The 23730-nt window shown below is 37.9% G+C and overlaps 1 protein-coding gene and 1 pseudogene across 1 annotated transcript; both read right to left on the reverse strand.

Annotated features, from left to right (window-relative positions):
• Positions 1–233: 233 nt before the first annotated feature.
• On the reverse strand, positions 234–1229 carry LOC100720494 (olfactory receptor 5AN6-like). The gene has a single exon (XM_005001176.2). The coding sequence runs from the start codon at positions 1182–1184 to the stop codon at positions 234–236; it is 951 nt and encodes a 316-aa protein (XP_005001233.1). The 5' UTR covers positions 1185–1229.
• A 15649-nt stretch (positions 1230–16878) lies between these two features.
• Positions 16879–17827, reverse strand: LOC106026330 (olfactory receptor 5AN6-like; annotated as a pseudogene).
• Positions 17828–23730: the final 5903 nt, after the last annotated feature.

Genomic DNA, 23730 nt, shown 5'->3' on the forward strand with positions numbered 1-23730 from the left:
AACTGAATGTTGCCACTTTATAAAAACTAACATGACAGCTGCTTTGTGAGGTTGATGTAGAACTGAGTCACTTGTCAAGGCTGAAAGGAGCCAAGAGATCTGCATGATGCTGAACCAGTCTTAGAATTGGGTGGGTCCTGTCCCAGAGTCAGGGAGGCTGAATCACATCACACATATTTACCCTTTGAAGTACAGCAGTGGTCCGCAGGGTTCATAGCCTACTAGACCTTTAATTAGCAGTGACAATGGAAAAACACTCTCTTCTTCTTCCATCTCTTAAAAGCATCTTTGATTTCCTTGTTCCTCAGACAATAAATCAAAGGGTTCAACATGGGAATCACCATGGTATAGAAAACTGATGCCATCTTGTCATAGCCCAGAAAATTACCAGAGATGGGATGCATATAGACAAAAAGTCCTGATCCAAAGAATAGGGTGATCACTGTCAGGTGAGAAGCACAGGTGTTGAAGGCTTTGGACCTGCCTTCCACTGAGCTAATCTTCACCATGCTACCAACAATGTAAGCATAGGAGACCACGATAACTAAAAGAGATGTCACACCAAAAATCACAGCAATCACAAACCTCGTGGCTTGCAGGAAAAAGGTTTCAGAGCAGGATAGGACTAATAATTGAGGAAGGTCACAAAAGAAGTGATTGACAATGTTCGGCCCACAGAAATTGAGCTGAAGTAAAGCACACATTTGGATCAGGGAGCCTGAGGATCCGGTCATGTAGGCTCCGACCACCATCCACACACAGACAGTGGGGGACATGATGGCCATGTAGAGCAGGGGGTTACAAATGGCCACGTAGCGATCATAGGCCATGGCTGTCAGGAGACAGCACTCAGACAGACCCAGGCTGGAGAAGAAGAAGTACTGTGTGATGCACCCCATAGAGGAGATGGGTTTAGGCTTCTGGAAGAAGTCTGAGAGCATCCTGGGGGTTGTCGAGGTAACATAACAGAAATCCAAGAAGGACAAGTTGCTGAGGAAGAAGTACATGGGTGTGTGTAAGCAGGAGTCCGTCCTAATCAGGACTATGAGTCCCAGGTTCCACAGCACTGTGGAGAGGTAGGTCCCCAAGAAAACTACAAAAAGGATGATGCTGAGCTTGGGAAACTCTGAGAATCCTAAAAGGATGAACTTGGTGACTGTGGTATTAATCCTTTCTCCAGTCATTATCTTGGAGTATCTCACATCTGCAGAAAGGTATTTGGGTTCAAAATGGACTCTTTTAATACTATAAAATTACCTTGTTTTGAATATAGTTTCATAGGTTTAGACAAAAACTACCCACAGTCAAGCTAATGTTAACAGTATTTTAAAAATATAAAAACCATTTTGAAAACTGTTGGAAATCTCATATCCCACCTACTTTAATATTTTTTATTCTTTTTACACATACATACACAGATCATTTGAGTTTGGGTTGAGTTAATGAGCAACTCAATGGCAGATTGGTATACTGCCAAGGTTTGCCTCAAGTTGGTACTAAGTTGCACTAATAATCAGGATTATTTTAGTACATCTTTGTAGTATATAATGATCACATTCATCATAGGGGATCTGTATGTGTACATAATACATCTTTCCTTTTTCCATCTTCTCCCCTTCCATCAACCCTTCTTACCTTCCTAATTTCCAAAGCTCTATTTTCATTTTGTTCTTTTGATTCTTTTCATGACAGTATCTGTTGATAATATGAAGCCATTATCAAAATTACCCATAATTTTTAGTTAGTCTTAATTGTTAGTTGTAGACAATCTTACAGGTAAAAAATGATTTCTTTGGTTTTAATTTGTGTTTAGTTTAGTAGTTTGTTTATATGTCTTTTGTACATTTTCCTATCAGGTTGTACAGTATTGATTTGTAGAAACTATGTAAAGTATTGTAATTCTTGACCTCTCCTATGTGACAATTATTTTCTAAGTTCATAATTTGTTACCAATATTGTTGAAGCCTCATTTTACCACATAGTTTTATTTATGTTCACATAGTCAATTTTTATTTATGGTTCTGGCCTAGGTGTTATGCTAAAAAAGATTTATTTACATAATCCAATAAGACTCTTACTTAAATTTTTTTAATACTTTAGATTTAAAAAAAACTTTAGTTTTTGTATTTACACTTAATATTTCTAGGCTCTTTAATACAGAATGTGAGCTATTATAGTGGTTTTGTATTGTCAAGTTGATTATCATAGATCCCAAAACAATTCATTGAAAGTTCTTCCACTGAATAAAGCTACCTGTTATGAGTCATTTACAATATCTCCTTTAGTATAATTTTAATCTTCCAGTTATGTGCCATCTGTTCAATCCTAAAATGTATTTTCTAATTACTTATAATGATATTTTATTAGTAAATTATATAACATGTAACTGGTAAATATCTTGTCATGTTATCTGCACTAGGTCATTGCAATGATTCTCCTATCTATGCCTTCAAAAAGGATTTTTATAATCAGTACATAATAGAGAATAAAAAGAGACTTTTACTAAATTATTCATTAACTTGGGAAGAAATAGCTTGCTGACTTGTTGCTAATTAAAGCTACAAAAGAGATAACTCTAATTTTTCAATAAAGTACCAATATTAGGACTGAGACCTCCAGGACACATGTAAGTCCCAGCACTGGTATGCTGCACCCACAGTGCATCCCTCCATTGTTCTCCCTTCTCTGAGCCTTCAGATAACAAAATCAGGTAACAGTATTCATTCTCCTTGCCTTCAAGACACTTCTTGATGCTTAAAAGAGCTACAGTCATGGCAGGAGAATACACTGGTGGACTCATGATCTTATACTCTGCATTTTCAGTGTGATTTTAACATGCAAAGAAGATTCTGTAAGAATCTGGAGGGAGGAAATTGTACTGTCCCAGTATCAATGATCAACCTACCTGATCCAGACGATACTTATAGAATAAGTGAATCATATCTATACATATATTCAAATGATGTAGGAAAAAGTGCATCAGCAGAATTGATAATGAGTTTATATTCCAATAAGTTAAAAATTATATTCTTTGCAAATACAACTGAAGTATAATTTTCCATGTCTCTTCTCAGGAGACCTGTGTTCTGGAGATTCTGAATCTCTAGGATGACTTTTTTGAGACTTTAGAGAATGTTTTGAGGTTGTTTGCCTCCTTGATAGCTTTTTAACTAAAAAAGAGAGAGATTTTAATAAAAAAAACAAAAGTGTGCATTATAATACACTTTCCTAGTTCACTGAAGAAGACAACATGAAATTACTTAGATGCTGAGGATGGTGAGGTAAAGCACCCTGTCCCTGGAGCAAAGAAAGCCTATTGACCTGAAAAAGTAAGCCACACCTCCCTGTAGCTATTTTTATTTAATTACTTTTGTGCCCTGTTTGCACTGCCTATTGTCCATTCAACACCACGCCTATGCCTGGGTACTACAATAAACATGGTGTCTGCCCTGGACTTTCAGGCTGTAAGTGGCCCAAACACCATCCATACTGTGGGCTCACCTGTGATGTCAGAGGGGTTCCGGCGACAGAAACACAAACTGCCATGTTGAGGGGCAAAACTATTGCTCCTTGGATGTTTTTACCGTGGAAATTCATGGCAGACAAATGTTTGCAGAGCCAAGGCTTCACCCACTTTTTCTTTCTGTTAGTATAATAAAGTGGTACACTTCTTAAATAAAGCTTAAAATCCTTTGTGCATAAGGGTTTACATTCATTTTTGTTCAATGGCAAATCCCAGAAAAATGTGTCTCTATTGTTTCACAGATACTGGTATTTGTTAAATGTCTAACACCTGCAAGGCATACTGTAGGACTGTCATTCAGGAGCCCTGCAAGGAAGATACTTCACAGGGTCGCTGGAACAGTTCACTACTGCTTCTCAGAAAAGAAAGCAAAAGAAGTACACAGTTTGATGCAGTGTGGGAAACATGGAGGGTGCACAGTAGAAAAAGCTTTTCCTGGTAAGAATACAGAGCTCCTTTTTTGAACTCCCATGGCCCTCACATGTTTTTCTGGTACAGTAAGAATCTCATTGTTCTTATTTTATTTTTAGGAGTTTTTCCATTAGAGTTAAACCACACTTTCAGGTCCAGAATAAATTTTTGTAAAAAACAATATATCTTTAGCACCAAATACATAAAATCAGCTCAAACTGTTTTGCCGAGAACAACAGGGACTTACCATTTTCATGATTCTCTGCATCATCTGAGTGGTTGGCCAGCTGCCCTGGCTTGGGTCCTTTTGTCATCACAGTGTACTCAGATGTTCATGCAGAGTGTCAGATGGGGCTGTTCAAGGTAACTGGCTTACTTGTTTTGGGCCGTGCCTAATGTGCCTACAATAGCTACAACCCTCTCTCCACCAAATCTTCCAAGTTGCATTCTGCACATCACCTCAAGAGCATAAGATACCAAGCTGCAACAGCAAGAACTCATTAAACCACTGCTTGCAATGAATTTGCTGTTATTTCCCTGGCCAAATCGAGTCCCATGGGCAAGGAAGGGGTAACTACAGAGGGGAACAATACAAGGAGACGTAATTCATTGGTATCCCCTGATGTAGCAATGACATCTATGTTTATGAAAGTTCCTAAAATAAAATAGAACTGACCCATTCATCAGTAGATACCCGAAAGACTTACAGGCAGAATGCCTCAGAGATATCTGCACATTCATGTGTGTTGTGGCATAATACTCAGTAGCCAAAATATAAAACCAGCCTAGGTGTCCATCAACAGAAGAATGGATAAATAAACTGTGGTGCACATATAAAAGTATTATCAAGCCTTTATAAAGAGTGAACTTATGTCATTTGAAACAAAATGGATGGAATGCGAGACTTATCATTATAAGCAAAATAAGCCCCACTCAGGAAGACAAGTAGCACGTTTCCTCAAAGTTGTAGAGTTTGAAAGAAAATGGGTTAAGTGAAAGTAAAACAGAGTACTGTTAGGTAAGATGGAAGGAGTAAGGGTGAACAGAGTGAGGATAAATTTCACATATTTCAAATATTTCATATGCCTCTTGGTGTGGTTGTTCATGTCTAACATCCCTGCACTTGGGAGGCTGAGGTAAGAGGATCCCCAAGAGTTCCATACCCAATACTGCATCAGACAATGGCCAATTCCAAAATTCAAGATATTCACTTACCTGCATGTTTTTGCATCAAACTCAATAGGGGAACTATTTCCATCTAGGTAAAAAGAATCTGAGCTCTGAGCATCCTGAAGGCACAGAGAGAGGACAGTTAGCCTCTTATAGGAAGCTTGAGGAAGTTGGAGAAGGGAGGTTCCAAGGCAGGAGTCAAGTCACCAAGCCACCTGTGTTGCTGCTACTCACAAGTCTCACAAAGGTGTGTGTGAGAAAGGTGGACCACTGATGACTATTTAGCCAATAGAAACATTGGAAACCTAGTTGTATACACTTGGCCCATAACCCCAAACCTTACCTCCCAGGGAAGTACATTGCATGTTGTCAACAGTCTTCCAAGGTACTTTCTTGTAAGAGAACCTTTCTCCTCTGCTTTGTCTACAGTGTCACTGGCTCTCTATGATAAGTAAACCTGCTCTCACTGGTGAATCCCTTAAATACCTTCCAATGGGTACAGGAAAGGGCCAATTAAGCTGTCCAGGTAATTGTTCTTTTGTGTCATGACAACAGAAACACACGAGAGATTTCCCTCCTGCTTCCATTTTCACATTATGGACTGTTTATTCAGAGAATATGTTTAGACAGGGAAAATGACAGAATAGGGATGTGCCTTACATAGCATCTGAATCTAAAACTCTTTCTGGGAATTGGTGTGCATTTTCTCTTTTATGGGGAATATTACACCACACGTATTTCATTAAAATACTATATATTTAAATCACTCATAGACTTTATCATAAACTTCAGCATGGATGGTTTTATAATTTTCTACTTAAACCCTTGTTGATTTTTTTCTTTGGTCTATTGGATTTTAAGTGGAATTTAAACTTGCTATGAAATACAGTTCCAAGGTCAGTGTGCATAATCATACTTCAGATAATTTCTGTAAAATGAATTTCTAAAAAGGAATAAAACTTCACTGATATAAACGGACTCTCCTAAGTGCCCATCCTCATTAATTTTGCTGATGATTTCTTAACATGAAGAAAATTATATATATTTTTTGCAATGGATATCATCGATGTAATTTTGTCCTTTGATTTTCAGCAATGCCTGTTCAGAGTCCAAATAAAAACTTAGCCACATTTCCTTGATTGTTTTTCTTTCTTGGCTTAGCATTCTACTAAAAAAATCTAGAACTTATTTTAATTTACAATGAAACATGCTCAACCTTCCTTACTTTGCTTTTTAATCTTTAAAAATATTTGATCTTTTACTAGTCATACCTCCTTCATCATTTGGTGTATATAAGATTTATGAGCCAATTTGGTGGTAATGGTCTGTCTCTACCATAAGCATTACAGGAAGTATTCAAAAGTACATCATTTGCATGTACTTTTAATTTTCTATCTTAGCAAATCCACTAAAATTATTTATTTTGACATTATATTTGTCACAATTCCTGCTAGACCATGATGTTCTCAAGAATGATGTCTACATTTTTTTTTTATTTTAAAGAAGGTAAAATTAAACATAGCAAAACAGAACAAAACAGATCCTAAGAAAACAATTTAAGAAACACAGATTTCAAAGCAAGACTACCAGAGATCTTCACTGTCTATCATATTGTCTCTTGTTTTCTTCCAAATAGTTGCCCATATCTTCACACATAGTGAGAATATACCAAAAAAAAAAAATAGTGCTAAACTGAACCGAACAGGATGATGAAGGCATTTTAGGTCTTCAAGAGCAGACAACAGGGAAGTCAACAATTGCTGCCATAATGTCTCTCATTCTTTTCAAAATAGCTGTCCACATCTTCACATATGTTGAAATTAAGTAAAACAAAACACTAATATCACTCTGAACAAAGAATAATAGTACTGCTAGATTTTATATCATGACGCTATGGAATTAGCACTGTGTTTCTTATTGTCTCATTTTCTTCTAAGTATCTGTTTGTTTTATTGTGCATTATATAATCGTTTTTTGTAAAATGTTTAGAAGTTCTATGTATGCATGCTTCTCTACATGTATACCTATCCTTTCTGTATTAGAGGGAAAAACAAATCAAAACAAAAAATTCCTAGCAAAATACAAAATAAAAAAGACATATAAATGCACAGAACTAGATGATCTACAGTAATTACTATGATCTCTTGTTATTTTCAATAGAATTGTCTATATCGTCAGCATAGTATAATTCAACATGGCAGTGCACAGCAATATTAGTAAAAACAAAACTTTGAAGACATTGTAGGACCTCAAAAGCAGTTAATAATCAAACTGGAATGGGTATCCTATTGAATCTTTTTCTCCTCTGCTCTCAGACTTGATACTATCAAGCTTACCAGATTCAAATAATATCAGTCCAGACAAAGCAGCGATCTAACAAATCAGGTTCAAATTAAGATCAGTCATAGTAAGACACTGTAAATAATACAGGGCTTCAGATTAAGAAAGTAGGAAATAGTAACCATGGTATATCCTGCTATTTTTGGAATACCTGTCTGTGCCCTCAAAACCAGTAGACACACTTGAAAAAAAAATAAAATCAAACTAAACAGAGTGATAGGACTAATGTGAATTTTAAATCCTGAAACACTATTAACAATGTCATCTTCCTTCCTTTTTAAAAAAAGACAACTCCTCCCTTTTCACTTTCACAGGGTGCTTAGTACATTTTGGGTCCCAATAACTTCTTTAATTTTTAGATTAGGGGGCAACCTGTTATCTGCCTAAGTGGTTCTGAACCATTTTACCCCTAAGCTTGATCTTGAGTTGTATTTCTTTACCTACTAAAGCCTCAAGGTTTTCCTTCCTTATAGCTGAGTAGTTCTCCACTTAACAATTGTCAGGTCTTTCCAATCTATGTGTAGTTGCTGGACGAGCTGTCCCTACTTCTCTCTAGTTGCCTGTCACTTAGAGCATTGTTTTCTCATCTTTGACTTTCAGTTCATAAACCTGCTTTCAGGTTGATTGTATTTCCTATACAGAGCATATCGATGGACACTATCTCTTGATCTACTCTGCCTATGTTTCTTTTTGTTAGTGTATCAAGGCCATCTGTCTTAGAGATTATAGTCAATCTTCTCTGCCTCATCTCTGTTATGTTATTTTTCTGTTGTTGGTTGTCTACTTTTCTTCTTCATTCCACTGTCTGCCCCACTCATTGAGACATACCCTCATCTCTGCCACTGTTTCTGGAATCCTGGCGATTTTTTCTTTTTCTTTAGAATGTCCTTCAGTATTTTTTGTAGGATTGGATTGCTGGTCATGAACTCCCACAGTTCCTCTTTGTCAAGGAAACCTCCTGTTTCTCCATTAATTTTTAGAGACAGTTTTTCAGGGTACAGTCATATTGGTTGGAGATTATTTTCTTTCAGGGTTCAGAATACCTCCCTCCAAGCTCTTCTTGATTTGGTAGTTTGTGTCCAGAAGTCTGTCATGATTTTGGTGGATTTTCCTTTATAGGTGATCTGTTTCTTTCCTCTGACCACTTTTAATATTCTGTTCTTGTGATGAACTTCTTGGAATGTTAGCAGACCCACCAGTCCTCTTTCAGCCAGATTACTAAATGACTGGGGGTAGTTCTGTTTTGGTTGTAGCTGGCTGAAGTTCTGTATGCCTTATATATTTGAACATCATTTCCTTTTCCTATGCTTGGGAAATTTTTCTTTATAATTTCTTTGGATAGCCTTTGTATTTCACTTGCGTTTACTCCTGTTTCTCTGCTCACATTTTTTATTCTTAAGTTATAGATCCTCTTGTCATCTTCTAGCTTTTGTATTGGTACTTCCTGCTTCCTTGTTATTTTTAAGAGAGTTTTCTTTCATGATCACACATTGCAAATCTCTCTTCAAGTTTTGAAAGTCTAACTTTAGTTTCTGTCAAGCAATTTTGCCAAATTTCAATGGAGTTTTTAATTTCTTAATAATCTGTTTGAATCTGTTTCATTTAGTCTGTTCATATTCTTCATCAAAGGTTTCTCTCCTTTTTCTGGGTTCCTCCACTCTTCCATCTGTGTCTTCTTGAGAGGTGCTTTGCATTTCTTTTATTAATCTTTTTATATCTTGCCTCACTTGAATTAGAATTTCAGTTTTAATTTCGTCTATGAGGTCACGAATGTATTTCCTTATGTCTGCTGATTCTGTGGCTGATATCGCATGATTTCTGCCCTTGATCTCTTCTGCGTTTACCTCTCCTGAACTTACTTTCCCTGGGTCAGTGGTTAGAGGCTTTTTTTTGTTTGTTTCTCTTGTCATGTTTCTGGTTTCTTTCAGACAGGTGTACGCTGGAGGTTTCAGGCCCTTTCCATCATGTGTATGATATTTCTGAGGCATGTTGGATAGGGTATTACTGCCTTCTCCAGTTTGCTGAGGTGCAGGAACAATGTGGACTGGTCACGCTCCTCTGAGGCAGTCAAACAACGAGTGCCCTCAGCACATTAGTCTGTGTTGTGTGAATGTCACAGTTTGGAACACAGTTTTGTCCTTGGCTATTGGGTCTCATCCAGGGGCATGACCCAGCCCAAGCAGACCCACCAGTCCTCTTTCAGCCAGAGGCAGCTGACTGAGGTCCTTGCGATTCCAGATTCAGGCCTGTTCTGCCCAAGACCAATATGTCATCCAGCTGGTCATCCCCTGAGCCAGACCCAGTTCCTCATACTCACCATGGGTTAATGCAGCTCTTCATGATGGTTCCACTCTCTGTAGCACTGCATTGTCCTGCAAAGGACCTTGGGCTCACGAACCTCCAGTTTACACACTATGGCAACTTCAGTATCACCATGAGTCATCCAACTCCAAGGCACACCCAACACAGTGCAGGACAGATCCCCTTGAGGGCATGCTCAGTCTAGCCTTTAGTCTACATTTTTCCTTCCTTTCTTCCTTTTCCTCAATTTCTTCCTGGGTTGTGAGAATCCCTCTCCTTTCATCTGGTATTTTCCATGGTTTTAAATTCTAGCATCTGAGTGGTTTTACTCAGAGAGGTTCTTTACCCTGCAACCTATCAAGCTACCATCTTCCCCAAAGACTCTCACTCCTATATTTTAGTAAATTATTTAGATGCATAAATTCTTAGATCCTAGAGAAATCAGATCAGAGGAAAAGAGAGAGAGAGAGGAGAAATTTCAGCATTTCAGACATCACCTGCATTTTTGTAGTTTTTTACCTTCTCTTTGCTTCAGTTATCTCATCTATAAGTGGAGAGGGTGAAATTTGCCACCGTCCAGGGCTGTGACAGGAAACCAGTGATATAAAGCCTTAAACATAGTGAGGACTCAACACATATGAGAGCATTGTTCCACCTTCGCTTCTCCATGCTACAGGGAATAAAGCCAGAATACGTCCTGAAGAATCCAGGTCCTTGTGAATGTGAGCATTGTTTTGTTTTGTTTTTTTTTGTCTTTTTCCTTTTTATTGGTACCGGGGATCAAACTCACGACTGCCTGCTTTCAAGGCAGGCGCTTATGCCGCTGAGCTAAACCCCTAGCCCCTGAGCTAAACCCCTAGCCCAGAATCCAGGTCCTTTTAATACAGGGTAGATCCTAAATCTGGATTAAAGAAATGTTCATAAATCATTATGTTAATTTTCATCTCCTATCCTTGTGTTATTACCCACAAATGTGCACGACAAGTTCCTGCTGTGGCTTCTGCCTTCCCCCAACAAGCCTCTCGTGCACACCCCACTGATGGATGCAGAATGCACCATCCGAGCATGAATGTTTGCATCACCCAAGAAATGTATGTTAAATATATTAGTCAAAGCATCTTTCACCTCCCCTTGGGTTGGTGAGACTCTTACCTCTGCTTAGTTTTCATTATAATTTTATGAATTTGGATGTCTGTCTCTTTACCCATAAAAAAGTGTTACTGAGTTATTACTGAGAGTGAGTTGGATTTCTTGAAAAGATTTTGATATCACAAGTGCTTAGATAGATCAGCTTCCAAACATGAGTATAATTAGTCTCATGAGCGAGAGCAAGTCTGGTTTTACACACACCAGCCACAGGAAATTGAACCTTTTTTCGTCCCTTCTGGTGATCCAAGCTGCCACCAGCAAGTGTATTCTATAGAACTTGCTGTTTCCAGAATAGAATGAGAATTCTACCTCACTTTCCTCATTCATAGTAAAATTTATTTTGATGCTTTACTATTTTAAAGTTTTGTAAAAGGAAAAGGAAAATATCTTAATACAGTCACTCTCTCTGATTAATGCTTAGCTGTGCTCACCATCTCCTAAGACAACTTGAAGAAGAAAAAGTGAGGGATGTAAACACAGGTTGCAGACCTCTCCAGTTTGCTGTTGATTAGTGGGGTGCCGGCTTAGGCAGTGTGGACTGGCCCCTCTCTCTGAGCCAGTCACAGTGAGTACCTTCATCAGGTTAGTCTGTGTTGTGCAGACATCAATGGTTAGGGACAATTTCATCCCTGGACATTGGATCCGGACCATGGGTGAGACACAGCCCAAGCAAATTCCACCAGCTTCTTTTGGGCCAGGAGTGGCCAACTGACACCACTGTAGTTCCAGGTTCAGGCTTGTCCTGTCCAACTGCAATATGTCATCCAGCCAGTCACCCCCTCCCACAGGACCAAATTCCGAGCACTCACCATGGGTTAGTGCAGCTCTCCATGCTGGTTCCATTCTCTGTTGTGGCACATCCTCCTACCAAATGCCTTGGACTCACAAACCCCTGATTTAAGCGTGACCATCACTTCAGCATGACTGTGAGTCATCTGACTGTGAGTCATCTGCCCAGTATAGTGTGGAACTAGCTTCTGTGAGAGCACCTCTGGCTCCAGCCTTCCATCCACATTTTTCCTTTCTTTCTGTTTTTTATTGCCTTAGTTTCTTCCTGGGTTGTGAGAATTCCTCTCCTTCTGTCTGATCTTCTCCATGGTGTTAAATTCTAGCATCTGAGTTGTTTGTCTCAAAGAGGCTCTCTAGCCTGCCACCTATCAATCTGCCATCTTCCCAGGATCAATGTCCACAATATTAATCTTTCCTGGAACACTTGCGGTTTTCCATGTAATGTTTTTAATGTAAATGAAGAGTGAGTGAATGTGACTTCGGTTTGATCATTGAAATCCATGTATACAATTCATTTCTGTGCCTAGCCGCTTATTGACACCTCTGACTCTGATAACTTGATGTTTACCTCATGTCAGATAGTGGAGCAGTTTCCAGGCCACTGTGCAATATTAGCTAACAGATTCAAATAGTGAGGGAAAAAATAAACTCAGTAATTTAGAGATTTATAGATTTAGGCAGTGTGAGCTTGATGCTGACCACAGGTCATTTCTAAGTCCTGTGGCTGCAGAAGCAGGAGGACCATGTGCACACAATGACAGGGAATGTTTGATAATCTTCATCCTCTCTGCCAGAGACATTATCTTTATTTTCTGGAGGACCTCAGCAAATATTCCTCCTGATGGGTAAGGAGATTCCTCTAAATCTACTGCTCTGGATTTTCCTGGCAGTGAAATATCTTAAACTCCACACTATCTTTTGCTTATAACAGGAGATCAATTTTCTAGCTAGAAAAACAGGTATCTTGATAAAATTCAATTAATAATCATAATGGTTCACTTTTTGACTTTTTTCTCAAAGAAAGACAAATAGTTTCATGATGTTAAGGGTTTCTAGTAAAAAAATAGCATATTTATGTAAGGATTTTTCAGAAAAGTTAGATCCCAGAACAAGTAGTCCCTTCTTTATATTTAAACACCTATGCATTAAATTTATTTTGTTAACTTCCTAGGTGAAATGTGGCATTCTTACATTTATTTGATTACTTTTGCTATTTTCATATATTTATTTAGAGTCATTTTCTCTTTTGTAGGTCAGCCTTATACAGAGTTGGTAGCAATGTGTCTTTCTGGAGAGTGAAATTCCATTAACTTCTAGCTCTAGGCTCAGTGATAGAGTTCTTTTCTACCATGCTTAAGGACCTGGATTCTATTCATAGCATGAACAAAAAGTTAATAGTATAGATGACAGTGTTGCTTTATTTTTCTCAGATTAATGCTTATCCTATAGCTTTATTGTGTCATTTTTAAAGATATCTAAAGTCTCTAGAGTCCTAACTCTTTTTCATGTGTGACTTCATTTGATTTTTAAGTGTTTTGCATACTTTCTGACTCACAAAGCAAAGTTGTCTGTTTATCAACTTTATCTATTTCTACTTGTACATGTTTGTAGCTTCAAGGTGTTCTATTCACTACCCTTGATATCAAAGCAGCAATATTTTGTGCATCATGAAACAAATACAAACTGATTGTTATGTTCAGAACCAGTTGCCTAATCACTATGTCATTTTGACTGAGTGCTTTTTCAACAACATAGTGGATATTTCCCTCTATTAAAGGTTTTCATCTCAACTATATCTTTTTCCTGAAATGCATTTTTTGTTGTATTGTTCTTTTTTAAGTCTCTGATTCAATCTCTACACTAGTTCCAAAATGGTTAATTATTGTTCAAATTGAACATATCTTATTAACAGTTAGTTCTTCAGTGCTCCTGTTGTCAACCTTTATTCTCAAGGATGAATTTTATGAAGTTCCTTTCACTATCAATACATTCCTCTTCCAAAATCCTACTGGTATTGGGACTGAAATTGATCTTAAATGAACTGATTAGTTAAGAAAAGACAATTTCTCAGTATGTCTTCAGAAAAACAAAATTATCTTTTCTTAAGATTCAAGACTCCTTTTGCAAAAAATGGTGATTATCAAGAAATCAACCAATAATAATTGCAGTAGAGCTGTAAGGGAAAAGGAATGCTCTTCCACTGTTGGTGGGAGTGTAGACAGTTGCAACCACTGTGGCAATCAATTTGGAAATTCCTCAACAAACTAGAATGAGAGGCTTCATTCAACCCAGCTACTCTCTTCTTGGTTTCTTCCCAAAAGGTTTAAAAACATCATACCACAGTGATTTAAGCACACTCATGTTTATGCAAGCACAGTGTAACAGCTAAATTTTGGAAACAACCCAAATGTCCATCAACTGGTGAAAGGATAAAGAAGGTGTGGGGTTTTCTTATATAGTGGAGTACTTATTCAGCCATATTAGTAAGATAAACTGAAGACATTGATAGAAAGATGGCTGCACTTTGAGACCATATTCTTAAGTGAAATAAATCAGACACACATGTATAAATACTGCATTGTTTCTCTACTGTCAGAAACTGCTAGTGTAGATAAGGACCAAAATGTATAATATGTATTGTGAAATAGGAAGAAAATGTTCAAATGCGGAGGGGAACAAGCCAAGGGGAGGAGGAAAGGAAACAAGTAAAATGTTTTAAAAAAATGAGAAAAGAAGGAAAAGTGGAACAAAGCTTTTGTAAATGGGGAGATGAGGAGTGACTTAAGAGACAGTGGGGAAATGGGGAAAAACAAGCTATATCATGTACAGGTACAGAATCTCTATGATGAATGCGATTATTATGAATATATAAAATGTACTAATTAAATCTGATTGAAAAAAGTCCTTTTGCCTCCACTCATTTAAGTTTTGCTTTTTCCACTTCCTGTCATGTTGCATTGAGGTCTCTCCTGCAATCCTTTAGCCCTCATCATCTATTCCAACATATTCATCACTTCATAGATTCCCCCTAAATTCTTAGGTAAGGTCTCAGAGTAGTTCTTTAATTCCATATTTAATTTTCTGAAGCACAAAATTCTATCTTGATTTTCACTATGATTTTTTTTCTAATTCTGTGGTTTGCCGAGGATTTTTGGTCATGTCTGAAGATTAAATATCAGCTCCTGAAGCATCTTTGTGTGGATGTCAATGCATTAATCAATTTCCCTGGATAAGCCTCAAATTAGGGAACTCAGGTACCTGTGGAAAACTCTTCTTCCAAATGTGGAAGACAAGCTAATTGATATAACATGGTGAACAGAACAATGAATGAGCATTCAGTGCTGAATTTGGAGTGCTTAGTCTGTGAATAGAGTCTTAGAAGCTACCAAACACCATCTTCTACTAACCCAGCAGCCTGCTAAGGACCCAGAATATATCATATAATAGAATTAATCAATGTAGACGGTGTTCCTTTGATACCTCCACTAAAGTGAATTTATTTCTTTTACGAATGGGTAAAGAAACTGCTTTTTACACACAATGGAATAACTACTCTGCCATAAGCAAAGATAAACTCTAGTCATTTGTAGGAAAATGAGTGCACCTAGAGACCATAATGTTGAGTGAAATAAATCAGACACATGAGATTAAATATCACATATGAAACCTTCATATTATAAATATGTAGCAAAATGAAGAATAGTTAATAGGAAATAGGGAGATAGATCTTTCGCAAATGTGAAGAGGACCGAGAGAGGAAGAGTGAGGAAGGAAAGAGAGGGAAAGAGGATGAAAAGAGGGTGGAATTAAAGCATGTTTTGTATATGCACCAATTCCTCACTGGGAATATAAACCCAAGGAACTGCAAACAGGTACTAACAAAAATAAACTTAAAAAATAATAAGAAAACAAGAAGAGTTTAATCACAAACATTTATTTTTAAAAAGGAGAAAACCATAGTATTGTCCAGGAGTTTCCTTTAATTTATGAGCCTCTGTGACCAGTTCTTGAATCCCTGAATATTTGTTCTTTGCATGAGGTTGTACCCAGAAACATGCCGCTTCTCTGTTTGTATTATGCAGATGACTTGAAAATCAAGATGAAGTAGGATTTGCTTCTCTACAGAAGTGGTCTCTCTAATGTAAGGGTCATATCACTTTTTCCTGGACATAGGTTTTTCATCACTAAGGATATTTAAAATTGTACAAAAGGAAGCATTTCTGCTGGTAGTGCCTTGACTCATAAAAACACTAGAGAACCCATCAGGTAAAGTAAATAGCATTTGGAGATTTATTTCTTTCTTTCCACTTCAGTACCAATTTCAGCTACAAATGCCACGTGAATCCTAGGTTTCAGACTGCAGCAAAGGGAGGAATGAACAAAATCACTAACAGATGTTAGTGTTGAGAAAAACCATTGATAAAATTTGGGTTTACAACTCCATCTCTAATTTCCCTAAACTCTATCTAATAACTGAAAATCACTGAGCTGTTCTCCTGAGGAAAAAAAACTGTTTTTATGATTAACTTAAAATAAATTTTAAAATATAATATCAAAAGAAGAAAAATAAAATCATTATTAAATAGGGTAAAATGGGGGAACTTTTTTGAAATAATTTCTTCCTTTCTCTTTTTCTTTTCTTCTTCTGACTTGTTAGGTAGTGAGTGAATATTCCAGATGAAGTGTCTACAGGCACAAAAATACTTGTGGATTGCTTGGTCTATTGGTTTGTTAGGTGTCTTAGTTACTTTTTACTCATTGCTGAGACAAAATACCTGTTGGGGAAGGGAAAGGTTTATTTCTCCCAGGTTTTTGGAGGTTTCAGTCCATACTCAGTTTGCTCCAAGGCAGTGTGGCATGGCAGGGTCACAGTTCATGGCGGCTGCAAAGGGCAAGGCAGAAACTGGCAAAAGAGCAAGACACACTTTCTTTCTGCCATTACATTACTTCCTGGCTCTACCCTTAGGCCAGTGTAGCACTCACACCCCCAATCCAAGTGCTAGACAATGAACCAATCACAAATGCATAATGCAAATGCATGAGGCCTAGGGCCACCAACATAAACCATGACATTAAGTCATAACTGTATCTTGAGTTTCAAGATACTTGTGACATATTTACCTGGTTTTGTACCAGTTCCAAGCTTATCTTAAAAGTACATAGCAACAGCTCATCTGAAATACATTCCACAGTTACTAATGACTGGAGAAGACTACCTTCGTCCACCTGCCTAGGGCAGCTTGGATTTCCTTGTTCCTTAGACTGTAGATCAGTGGATTTAACATGGGGATTACAACAGTGTATAAGATGGATGCCAACTTGTTTTTGCTCAGGGAGTCTCCAGAGTTAGGATACATATGAATGACCATCCTTGAGCCCAAAAAAAGGGTCACTGTTGTCAGGTGGGAAGCACAGGTGCTGAAGGCCTTAGACCTTCCTTCAGCTGTTGTGATCCACAGAATGGTAGTGATGATGTGACCATAGGAGACTGAGACAACCAAGACAGATAGGAGACCATAGATCACAGTGAGCACAGAAGTCATGGCTTGGGAGAAAAAGGTGTCTGAGCAGGACAAACTCAGCAGGTGGGGCAAGTCACAGAAGAAATGGTTGATGACATTTGGCCCACAGAAATGCAGATGCAGCAAGGCACACAGTTGTATAACTGAGCCAAAGAACCCATCATGCAAGATCCCACCACCATCCTCACACAGAGTGGAGGGACATGATGGCCATATAGAGGAAGGGGTTACAAATGGCCATGTAGCAATCGTAGGCAATGGCTGCCAGGAGAGAGCACTCAGAAAGACCCAGGCTGGAGACCCAGGCTGTGATGCATGCCCAAATGGAGATAAACTTACACTTCCAGAAGAAATCAGAGAGCATCTTGGGGGCTATAGTGGAAGCATAACAGATATCCAGAAGTGACAGTTTGCTGAGGAAAAAATACATGGGTGTGTGTAGATGGGCATCAGTTTTGATGAGGGTGATAAGGCCCACATTCCAGCAGACTGTCAGGAGGTAGAGTATCAGGTAAAGCCCCAGAGACCCTGTGAAGAGGGCACTGGTGAGCTTTGGAAACTCAGAGAACCCCAGGAAATGAACTTTGTAACTGTGTACTGTTCTTTTCTCCAACCACTGCATTGGTGGCCCTACTATCTGCAAGGGGGGAAGAAAAAGAGAATAAATCTCTAATTGAGTACTCATCCAAGTTTCCATGGGAATGAACCACCTTCTGTCCACATAAAATACATAGCCAAGAGGAGTCCTGAGCTACTTTATGGAAACTCTACCTACTGGCTTTTCCTCTAGGTAGCTACAATGGTCAGAAGCACCAACTCTTCCACATGTATGTGGGACAATTAAACATTTTAGGATTGACTCACCAGGCTTTTAGGAGGACAAAAAGGACAAAACCATCTGGAAGGAAAGGCCTTATTAAAAGATGGTAAATGGATGTTTGGATATTATTAAAGGTATTCGATTCCCCTTGTGCAATTTAATGACTAAGAATTTAGATGTCACACAAGCACTGTGCCACTGGGACTCAGCTCCCTGTGTGGTTGAGGACTCTGGGAGAGCTGTGTGATATTTTATACCTGTTATTCTCTCTGAGCCCACCTAATAGAGTTTATATTAAGATAGTGAGCAATGGCTCATTGAGAACTGTTCAGCAACATAAGGGCCTGCCTGGAAAGGGTAACGTCCTGAGTTTGATTCCTAGTACAATAAGTAAGTGAAGTACCTGCCATGCACAGAGTAAGAATGACATGAAATGCTGTCATTAGGCAATACCTTTCTCAGAATAGTTTTGAAGCACTTGTTCAGTTTGTGAAAAACTTGTACATTAAAAAGTTTAAAGAATGATAGCAAAAACATCCCCTGACTACCAGATATGGGAGATACAGTCCTTCTCTGGAAAGGGCTCTTGTGCCCTGAGAACACCATGTTCTTCTCAGAAACGAGAAGACACAAACATCATAGTAATTGCGTCCCACCTCCCATAGGTGATGGGCTTTGGTCACGAATCCTTCCTGCTTCTGTTGCAAAAGGGGATTTTCCAGGGTCCAGTGTGGAGACAGAAGAGGCAATTCCAAAAACACTATTTTCTGTGAATTATTCTCAGGGGTGATGTGTGCAGGTGTGTGTGTGCTCAGAGACAGAGTGTACTATCTCTACTCTCATCAGCTCCTCACCCCATGAATCAGTTTCCAATGTTCTTTCCTGACTTTCAGAATCATGAGATCTGGGTCTTTTGGGGTAAACATTGTCATTTACTATCCAAACTGGAAAATCTGGAACATGAAAGGGAAGCTGTTAATAATATCTAGTAATTACATAATTACTAGGGGTGATATTTCAGCACATGTGTACAGTATGCAGTGATAAAATCAGAGGCATTAACATTCCTGTCTCTGTCATTTCTCTAGGATTGAATCTCTGAGTTGCTCTCTCCTAGATCTTTATCAAACACATAGTAGGTTTCCATGGACTAGTCATTTGGCTGTGCTTTGGAGGACAAGGATTTATCCAATTTGTTTTTATGCTCATTATCCAAACTCCCCTAATGTTCCCTCCTGTGATTTTTCTGGGCTATGGAAATCATTGTAGCAGTGAATAAAAGCTTTCTAGTTCCTGCATGTGAGAGAGGACGTGAAGTATCAGACTTTCTGGAACTGGCATACTTCACTGCTCTCTGGTACCATCCATTCTGCCGGAATGACAGTGTTTTATTTTTCTTTATGGTTGCAGACACACAGTTTTCTCTGAAATGCCTGTGGAAGAAGGTGTCTGTGCTTTGGGCACCTTTTCAAGGAGAATCCATTGGGAATGGGTGTGTTGGTTTATTTCTGGGTCTTCTATTCTATTTAGTGGTCTCTGTGTGTCCGTCTCTAAGCCAAAGCCATGTTGTTTTCATGAAAATGATTCTATGACTTAAAATGAAATATTGGGATGTCCCTGGCTTTGCATTCTTTGCCCAAGATTGCTTGGCTATTTGGGTCTTTTGTGATTTTATATGAACTTGAGAGTTGATTTTCTATTTCTATGAAGAATACCATTGGTGTTTTGATGAGAATTGTGCTGTGTAGACCACATTGTATAGCATGGACATTAAAAAAATATTCATTCTTCCAATGCATGAATGTGGGCGGGCTCCACATTTTAATGTGTTCTTCAATTTTTTTCTTCATTGTTCAAGATTACTTTGACTATCTGAATATTTTGTGGTACAATATGTATATGAAGGATTTTTTCTATTACTGTGAAAAATGACATAGAATTTTGATGAGAATTACATTGAGTCAGTAGTTTCCTGTAGGTAGGGTGGACATTTTCATATCAGTCTTCCCAATACATGAGATGGGGTATCTTTCAACTTATTTATGTCACCCTTTACTTCTTTCATCAGTGTTTTATAGCTCACTATGCAAGTCTTATATCTCCTTGGTTAAATTTATACCTAAGTATGTTTTTGATGGTGTTAAAAGTTAGTTTTCTTATCTTTTTAAATTATTTATTGCTAATGTATAGAAATGATACCAATCTTCATGTTGATTTTTTTACCTGCAAATTTTCCAAATAAATTTATCAGTTCAAACTATTCTTTGGTAGATTCTTACAGGTTTTCTGTACAATTGTTCTGGCTGGGACTTTTTTGTCAACTCAATGAATTGAACCTTGGTTTCACACATGCTAGGCAATCATTCTATCAGTAACCTGTATCCCAGTGCTGTGGTTACATTCCTTTCACTGCTGAGAAAAATATCTGCTGCCCCACATTAACAGAGGAAAGGCTTGTTTAGCTCAAAGTTTTATAGAGATTTCAGTCCATAATCAAAGCAGACTCCAATGCAGGGTGGCTTGGCAGAAAGGCAACACTTTATAGCAGTGGAAGATACAAGAGCAACAAAGAGCAAAAAAGGGGAAACAAGTCTCCTTTTCCTCTCTTATACTGTAGCAGGCTACCTGACCTAGGGTGAGTATAGCAGTCACATCTCCAATTCCAGCACAAGACAACAAACCAGTCAAAAACTCTAGATTCAGTCACCTCTGAAAAGCCCTCACCCCAGAATAACATGAGGCTCTGGAGGTACATTCAGACACAAAGCATAACACCCAGCTTGTAATTACTCTTATGAATAAAAATAGTGAGAATAGGTTTTCTTGTTTTGTTTTTTATTCGAGAGGAAAATCATTCAACTTTTCACCATGGTGATGTTAGCTGTAGGGAAACACAGTTTTGGAGTACAAAAATAAAATCTAAATACTGAATGCAATTGTCAATTGATGAGGAGACAATTTTTTACAGTTATTGCAATAAAATTATTTCATAATTTAAAATATTTACTTAGTGCATTCTGACATGTACCAGAAATATTTGGATGATACTGTAAAATATCTAGGTATGCTTCCAGGTATAAACAAAAACTTTCTGCATTCCAGAAAAATGATGTGCTTATTAGAATGCGCCTTCTTTTGAGTTCTTGGCACTTCTTTTTTCCTCCTTGATATATTCAAATTTGGGGTAGTATAGTCTCCTGAAGTTCTATTTGTCTGTCTTTAACTAATAAAATAGATCATGGAAAATATTCTGTAGCTTGACATATATATACTTAAGCATTTATTGATTTAGGGATTGTATTTTCTCTGGATTAAGGTGGAAAAGTAAATATTTAAGGTTCAAAATGCATGACATTAGTTTGTAATGAGTTAAGAGCATGAGAACATGGGATCCTCAAGTTGACATGAGTCAAGGGCATGATGAGCCTTAACTTGTCATGAATCTAGCACTATATTAACTCAAAAGGCATAGGCTACAGCACAGACTCAGTTCTGCTGTAGCAGTAACCAAACACTGAGTAGCTCAAAATGGCAAAACTTATTTCTTAGAAACCATTGCATCAAGAATCAGGTAATTTCATGTTGTTCTAACACCACCACTGATAGAACAACCATTGTCTACCATATTGCACATTCTAGTGGCAAAGGGCTAAAACACACATACAGAGCATAAACTATTTCTTAAGGATTGTAACCATCAGCATAGCATGTCACCTCTGTTCATACTTCATTTGGCTAAAAGATCTCATGATCAAAAATGATTTTGAACATTTTCAGGGTACGATTCTGAGGCACAAAAAATAAGAGTAACTAACAAAACTCACTGCCATCTATCCTGCTAGCCATGTAATATTTAGTTTCTTTCTCATCCCACCTGACTTCTATGAAAGAAGAAATCCAAACTCTTCCAGACATAGCTTTATTCTCAAGATTTAGGATCTTTGAGGATTTTCTAACCATCTCATAATAGTGCCTAAATGCTCCTTAACTTGGAGACTTGTGAATTGAAAGCACACCCAGTGTTCAATGGTGGGACAAGGATTCGATAATGACAATAAAAATCCTCTCATGGGGAAAATGAAGGCATTTTCATAGCTGTGGTTTAGCCATTTCAAAATCTCACTAGGAAGGCCTTTGAAGAAACTGTGCACTGGAAATGTAGATTAGTCCATGAGTAGGATTCTCTGCAGTCTATCACTTTCTATGCCACTTCTATACTCTGCATGGCTTCTCTTACTTGGTTACATTTGAAGAAAAAAACTGAATACCCCTTCCTTGAGAGTTAGAAAAGCTATTTGAGCTGGCTTTCTGTTCAGATTATTGGCCAAGAATTCTTTTAAGTCTTAAATAGCGAAAAGTCTCATTGTCCAGATTAGTATTGCTTTCTTATCTACTTATTAAAGCCATCCCCTTTGCTAACAGCTAGATTCATGATTCTTTCACAGATTTCCCTCTCTCCTCATGAATAGGTATGTCTGTCTCTATCTCTACAACTGCCTTAAGACAATCAAGTTCCTCTGAAGGAGCACACACTGACTCCCAACATTTGTTTTCTATGGATTGTATTGCTGAATTCAAGACTAACTGAGCATCATCTTTAAATGTTTAGCAGCTTTACTAATATCCTTGATTTTGTTTTTGCTGCAACTAACTTCTGTTGGCCTTTTAAAAAATTTCAGTTCATTTAATTATTACCTTTTCCATTTGGAAGTAAAAGTCAGTTTATTTGTCTGTATTTCCAAGTCTATACAATGTGTTGGAAGCAAACATCTTCCTATATTATCTTCTATTCTTACTTTTAAATTGACCCATGGGTTTGTGAGATTTGCCTACTTCTGTAGAACCTTGTTTCAGTGCATCCATTGGAAACCCAAGCACGTTACAAGTGTTCTGGGGCCCCTGCCAATATTACTTGCAAAGATATTCTTCACAGCTCTCTTTCTGGGTAAAATCTGGGAACATGACCAAAAATGCTAGCTTGTGTAGGTCCTGTGTCTCAGCCATGCCCTTGATCCTCAGGAGAGTGGAGAGCTCCACCAGAAGATGTGCTTTCAGCCAGCCATTATCTTAAAAGTGTCCTCGGGGTCCAATGAGGAGAAACAAGAAGCAATTAGCAGATAACTCTTTCCATTAATTATTCTTAAGAGTGTTGAGTGAATTAAACAAGTGAGAAACTTCTCAACAGGTCTTTCTGAATCCTTATGTGGGGCCCTTGTGATCTAATTAAGAGCCATCCTTCACATAATGCTTTCTATATGAAAATACTATTCTAAGCATTCTAAATATACTGATGTAATGTGGTAGTCTTGGCAGCAGACACTGGTATTATGTTCATGTCCAAAAGCCCAGTGTTTAACCAAGTACACACTCTTGTGTGTTATGCTTAACTCAATCAACTTTCAAGTTTTCTTTTCAAACAAGAAGTAGAAGTGATCTTTAGAATTATGAAGACAAAGTCCGCAATTTGGCTTTCCTAGTTCATGAAGAACTTGGAATACAGTGTTACAATAACTTTCTTAGAAATGAGTAAATGCTACCATGATTAATTGTCTACCTGTTTTGGCAGGGTATACTTTCACAAGTTTGAACTATTCCCTTTTCTTGATAATATACCACGGACATATTCCAAGTTATTTATAAATGCTTCGTTAGCATAATGTTAGTGACTTCATAATATGCTATTTGATGGCCCTATCATAGTTTAC

The sequence above is a fragment of the Cavia porcellus genome, unplaced genomic scaffold (genome assembly GCF_034190915.1).
Source record: "Cavia porcellus strain 051 isolate PalLab524CR breed Dunkin Hartley unplaced genomic scaffold, mCavPor4.1 scaffold_17, whole genome shotgun sequence".
NCBI classification, from domain to species: Eukaryota; Metazoa; Chordata; class Mammalia; order Rodentia; family Caviidae; genus Cavia; species Cavia porcellus.

Bases quoted from the DNA above. Each gene is read 5' to 3' on its own strand.
- LOC100720494 (XM_005001176.2), bottom strand. From the start codon at position 1,184: ATGACTGGAGAAAGGATTAATACCACAGTCACCAAGTTCATCCTTTTA.